The sequence below is a fragment of the Temnothorax curvispinosus genome, unplaced genomic scaffold (genome assembly GCF_003070985.1).
Source record: "Temnothorax curvispinosus isolate PA1 unplaced genomic scaffold, ASM307098v1 QBEX01001525.1, whole genome shotgun sequence".
NCBI classification, from domain to species: Eukaryota; Metazoa; Arthropoda; class Insecta; order Hymenoptera; family Formicidae; genus Temnothorax; species Temnothorax curvispinosus.
Genome location: NW_020211305.1, coordinates 52,025 through 58,192, shown reverse-complemented (window position 1 = coordinate 58,192; position 6,168 = coordinate 52,025). Strand labels below are relative to the sequence as shown.

The following is a 6,168-nucleotide window of genomic DNA, read 5'->3' as shown; positions in this document are numbered from 1 at the left end:
CGTCGAAATACACGTAAATATCTGTTATTCTTGAAATGTCTTCGCTAACATAATAAAGGGTTGAATGCACTGTTTTTGATTTTTGAGATACATAAGATGATCCTCTATTTCTTGATGAGATTTGCCAAAGTAAACAAAAGATTCCTGAGAATCTCTAATAGTGAATTTTATGATACTTTTTCTGCCAGTCAAATCTTTTTTCACAATTTTGTTGGTTGGAACCAATAAGTAACCGTGGAGGCTCTAAAAAACTATTGCATCACGACTATTTATACAAATAAAGTCAAATAAATAAAAAATGTTTACAAGTGAAAAAATATAAATTTCTAACAAAATAATATAACTTACTTTCAGAAAGTGTCTCCTGTTTTAACATTTGTAGGTATGCTTTTATGGATTTGTCTTTCACATGATTATCTTTGCATAAAAACGATATAAGATTATTTAAGCAAGTCTCTCACTTATTTAACAGACCATTTCTCGTGTAAAATAAGACATTAAAATCCATGTCAATCTGTAAAACATTTTAAGAATTAATTTGTTTGTTAGTTCTAAATTTCCGTTTAATATAAGTACCAATCTAAAGCAAGATGGTTTTTTATAAAAGGGCCACTTTTCAAAAATAGCTGCCGTGTTTGCAACACTGTTTATTTCTTTTAATCGGTGTTGGCCACATGCTTTCCAACAGTTGTCAAATGTTTCTGATGTCAGTTTGTCAAATTTGAGTTGCATTAATGCAACTTTCCGCATCGTTTTCTGGAACTAAAATATTTAACATCATTAACACATAATTAACATCATTAACATATAATTTTTAAATTTGTAAGAATTTACCAAAGATTTTCTCTGATGATCCCGTTGATAGTTTTGAACTTTCTGCTTTTTTTGCCAAAATATGTTTCCCAACTGTTGTTTTAAAAGAAGATTTTAAATTGGCAAGTTTAGTATATAATTTTCCGCGTTTACCTGTTCGATAACATTCCTATAATAAAAGCAAATTTTATAAAGATAAATATCTATACTGATCTTTTTTAATGGTTACTTGACCCTATCTAGTCATCGCTTATGTTTTGAAACATTTTTATTTATTAACATTTAAAATTATTTACACAAAGCAATAAAAAACAATTACATTACAATCGTAAAAAAAATTTTATAAAGTAAAATTATAAAAAGTATCAGTCTCTTAATAAATAATACAGTTTACAAGTTTTTATATATATATAATTTATGATCGTAATACAATTTTTTTTTGTCTTTATGCAAGTAATTTCCAACATTTTTAGTATTTAAAATTTTGTTTTATTTTTAGTTATAAATTATTATAAATAATTTTATTTTATATTTTTTGATTTTATTGTATATCTACTTTAAATACAAAAATTAAATGGAGTAAATAAACTGTCGTTGCTATATAACGTAGAGAGATTAATGTATTATCTTTTTATTTTAAATAAATAAAAATGTTTAAATCAAATGTATAACTGGATGGAGTCAAGTTAATAATTTTGTTACATAAATATTATTATATCTTTGTGTTCTAATAAACTTACTAATTTTTGAGTAGGAAATCTTTCTAATATTTCTTTTTCAAGTCTATAACTATCTGCCATCGACATCTTAATATTATTTTTTTCGAAAAAATTTGCACAAGTATTGATCAATAATGATCTTTGTTCATCATCAAATTTTTCATATTTTTTGTAGTATTCTATCAACATAATGCCCTTTGGGGTTTCATTTAAAATAGTTGATAATGTTATCATAGTAATTTCGTCTGATGGAGTTGACGATCTTCTATAAGGTGAAAAACGAGATGATCTCGATGTCGAAGGCACATCAGATTCAGTTGATAGAGCTGGGGATGATGGTCTGCTTAAATCGGAAAAATTCATATTTGGTATTTCCAGCGGAAGGTTTAAAGAATTTCTCCACTTCTCCAAGTTATTTTCGAATAATATTTGAGTGCCAAGATCGAATGTTTTCAGAAGTTTTTTCGATATAATGCTGCTTTTTTTTGCCCGCGATTTTAATAAGTATTTTTATTACAGCATTCTCCCCTAAAAAAAAAGGATATATTATATTGAACCATAGGTGTACACAAGAAATTTACTTACTTAGAAGATGATCCACTAATTCTTCTTGATTCCAATTTCGAAGTAGCAATCTTAATTCCTCTCTGTCTCTATTATTCACTAATAGTTGAAATGAATCTTGTGGTGCAATTAATTCGTTTGGAGAACTTAAGTTTTTGAATATTAGTTGAAGAGTTTCATTGTGAGGATGTTGCAAATTTTTATCCTGATTTTGATGAATTCGTGAATTTGCTGTCGTAGCTGTCAATTTTGAAGAAAAATTTTCAAAAACTTTAGGCAAATCATACTGATAAATATTTTCATCCAAAGAAGCGATAAGATTTATATTTTCGACGCCTTGAGGTACCGATGAATTATTATTTATATGGGTTTCCATTCCTTCCTGTGTAGTATCTTGACAGCTAGATTTAGGAATAACTTCTTTATCATTCATTATCTGTATTATATAACAATCACAGAGCGACGTTTACCTGCGGGATATAGTTTGACCATCAGTATAATATTGTAATATTACTAAAAATATAAATAAATTATCGAAAATACCGATATAAATGCACCTAAAAAATATAAATAATGACATTGACATTGCTATGACATTAAATCCTGTTTCGCGTCACCACCATACATAATCCGACATTTTGGGGATATCTGACATTTTTAGTACAAAATTTAGAATAAAATTTAGAAAGAATAAATGTTGACAGAAAATACTGCACAATGATTCGTGCGAAACAGAAATTGTACAGAAATCACATAAAACATCATCAATTCATTACTTAATTTACAACTTTTTCTTGTTATATAGAAGTAGGTGTAATATTTTAAGCGATAGATTTATAATATTTTTTTATCCGTATCATTGATTTGCTTTTAGCAGTTTTTATTAAAGTAACTGAAAGTCCGATTATATCATTCGGAGATATTATAGAAAATTGTCCTAAGATCGTTTCATCAATTTTATACACTAAAAAATGTTGCCTATATTGCAATCTTTGCAACTTTTGACAAAAAAATAAAACTTTATTGTTTCGAAATAAAATAATATCTAATATCAAATATATTTCAACATAATTTCCAAAAGTTGTTATATAGTTGTTTGTATTGTTATACTCAACGCCTTTATACTCTATACGAGAATACAATTTGATATCTTCTTCATTAACATTGTATAATTTTTTAATAATAATAGAATAATAATTACTTGATATTTTGTACTTATCATCGAACTTATAAAAGTTTTACTTGTTAGATTTTCAATTTTTATTAATTTACATGCAAATTGTAATCCATATTTTTTACTTAATGTAAGACAAATGTTTTTTCAAAAAGTGATACAATGGGAGGACACTTTAAATTGCCGATGCTTTGCCTCATATTTAAAACACTAGAATTTCCTTAAAGGTCTAGATTGACGAATAATTGTGGGATAATGAGTTAAATTATGAAACTTGGGCTTTAGCGTATCATTAAATAGTTTAATGCAATCACTATTATGATTTTTAATTTTGTTTTCTAATAAAAGAATGTTCACTTCGTCAATTTAAAAGCAAATTTTAATGTTAATGAATAAAATTAATTAGAAAATTCCAGACTTCATCATCAGATGGAACTAAGTCTCCAACCATAAAATGAAAATGCATAATAAATGTCATCATCTCTGCAGCTGACATTCTTAAATGTTTATTTTCTAAATGTGATGTGATTTCACCCGAAATATTTCCAATTTTTTTTGGTCTATATTCAAAATTTTGTTTTTTTGGATTTAAAATTTTTAGATCAAAATATTTCATTTTTATTGTGAAATAAGTAATTGCATAAATTGCATAAATTGTAGTGGCAGACTCCCTAAAAAATATCATGCATGATGTCCACATAATAGTTTTCAACTACATGAAATGATGGAATATTATTTAATAAAGAATTATTTTTAATTCCAGTGCGTTGTGAATTATTTATCTTTAAGTCATCATCGTAATTTGTAATTGTTCGCATCATTTCCTTATTTTCAGTGGTTAGTTTATACAATCCACGTTTTCTACTTTACAAAGTCGACAGAAGGAATTATTCGAAAACAATTGATTAAAATCCAAAAATAAATTTAATCCTAAATTATCCCCAATCACCAAACTCAAGATAAAATAAACGCATAAAATTAAGTTTTCATTGATTTTAATGTCTATACCATTTATTTCTAAATATTTTAATTTATTTATAAGAGACTAAAAACATTTTTCATTCCCATAATTTTTTATATCAGTGGATTTTATAATCGCAGCAAAAAATACATTTTCCAATTTAGATTCTTCCACCGGAAAACACGAAAAAGAATAGTAAACATTACAAATTGAATGAACCTTGGAATAAGATCCAAGAGGATTATTAATTTCAAACTCATCCAAGTACGAGAAATATGGCATCACTATTTTATTAGAATATAATTTAGTTTTTTGTTTCCATAATTCGCCTTGCACAAAATTTGTGAATATTGGACACTTTTGTAAAAAGTCTGTCCTGGAAAAATAGAAGATATGCGCCCGGGGCATCGAGTGTAAACAAAAGGCGCGAGCTAGAGAGTGGGGAGCGCTCGCCCGGCGACAGTAGTAGCACAGAGACCTGAGAGACCACGAAAGCTATCGGTCTTCTCAATAAAGGTTATTCTCTCTCTGCACTGACCCGAGCTGTATTAGTCGTGTATCCTACCCCGAGATCCTGATATTACCGAGAACGTCCACAACAAAGTCAATATTATCTAATGTACGCTTTAAAAGTCCTCCTTTTTCAAATATTTTTCTAAATTGAAATCTCAAGGGCATAAGAGGGCCTTTATTCCTTTTTCACCATATATAAAACTACCGTTTCGATGAATTCCACTACTTGCGTCATCAATTGTAAATTCTTGTACATTTTCAATGTAATTCTCACTTTTTAACCATTTATACAATAAATATTTAGTATTTAAAAATTTGAAGGGATTTCTACAATTTAATATCAGACTATTAAATTCGTTGTGTACAGAACTATTTGCTTAAAGTTTATTATTGACAAATGATTTCATAATATCTAATAATGGATCAATTAAATATTTGTTCGCGTATTCCTGTATTTTAAAAACATCTTTCCTGGGAAAATTATTATTATTGTGGAGAGTAAGTACAAATTCCGTAACAGAATTAACCATGTTTTTAAGCGACTCTTCCATTTGAAACTCAGGAATTGAACTATTCTCTATTTCAATTATTTCTGATGTTCGCGTTTCATTAATATCATCATATGACGTACAAACAGGATAATTAGAAACTAAAGATGTAGTAGAATAACTAGCATTTGCATCAAATTTCGTGTTATTTTGTATATCATTTTGTGTATCATCAAAGTTACAATCTTGACTTTCAAATTTATTACCAATATCTTTATCATTTACATGTTTACGCGTTATATGCTTTTTAAAGCTACTTAAATTTTTAAAAATTTGAAGACAATTGGATTCACAACATCTAAATATTGAATTTGTTTTCAAATTATGACTGCGTTTAAAATGACAAATTAGTAAACATAAAGACTTAAAGTCTTTGTTACAAATATAACATAACATTTTGTTTAAAAATGTATGAAATGTATGAAAGTATCTTATTCGGGCGAACTATTAACAGCAGCTTCTCCCAGTGGAGTAAATTCAGTTGTAATTATCAACCACACAATATTATAATAATTATATAGGTTTACAAGATATAACACATAAATATAACGCCAATTCATACAAAGTATTTAAAGTACCGCCAGATGAACATGTAAGTCATAAAGGTAAAAGTGGCAACGCAAACCAAGAATACAAGTAATAAATGAGAAGGATGTAATGAACGTATCATCACTCAAGCATAATAATAGTAGTGAGACCCCGATAAAATCCGATACGTGACGGTAATACAGTTTAGTAGTGTGAGAAATCTGCAGTCAAAAAGATACGAAAGCAACAGCCGATCTACATAATGCACGCATTAAATGTAACACAAGTAAATTGACATACGATATGTAACGCGAATAATGGAACACAAGTAACTCAATGGGAAACCAA

At 27.7% G+C, this 6,168-nt stretch overlaps 1 protein-coding gene across 1 annotated transcript; it reads right to left on the bottom strand.

The window, feature by feature from the left end:
- Nucleotides 1–203: 203 nt before the first annotated feature.
- On the bottom strand, nucleotides 204–1,965 carry LOC112466264. Its single transcript, XM_025034283.1, has 4 exons — nucleotides 1,554–1,965; nucleotides 835–982; nucleotides 349–762; nucleotides 204–251 (listed from the first exon to the last, which is right to left on the bottom strand). Exons 1-3 carry the CDS (start codon nucleotides 1,893–1,895, stop codon nucleotides 716–718), a joined length of 537 nt encoding a protein of 178 aa, XP_024890051.1. The 5' UTR covers nucleotides 1,896–1,965; the 3' UTR covers nucleotides 204–251; nucleotides 349–715.
- Nucleotides 1,966–6,168: the final 4,203 nt, after the last annotated feature.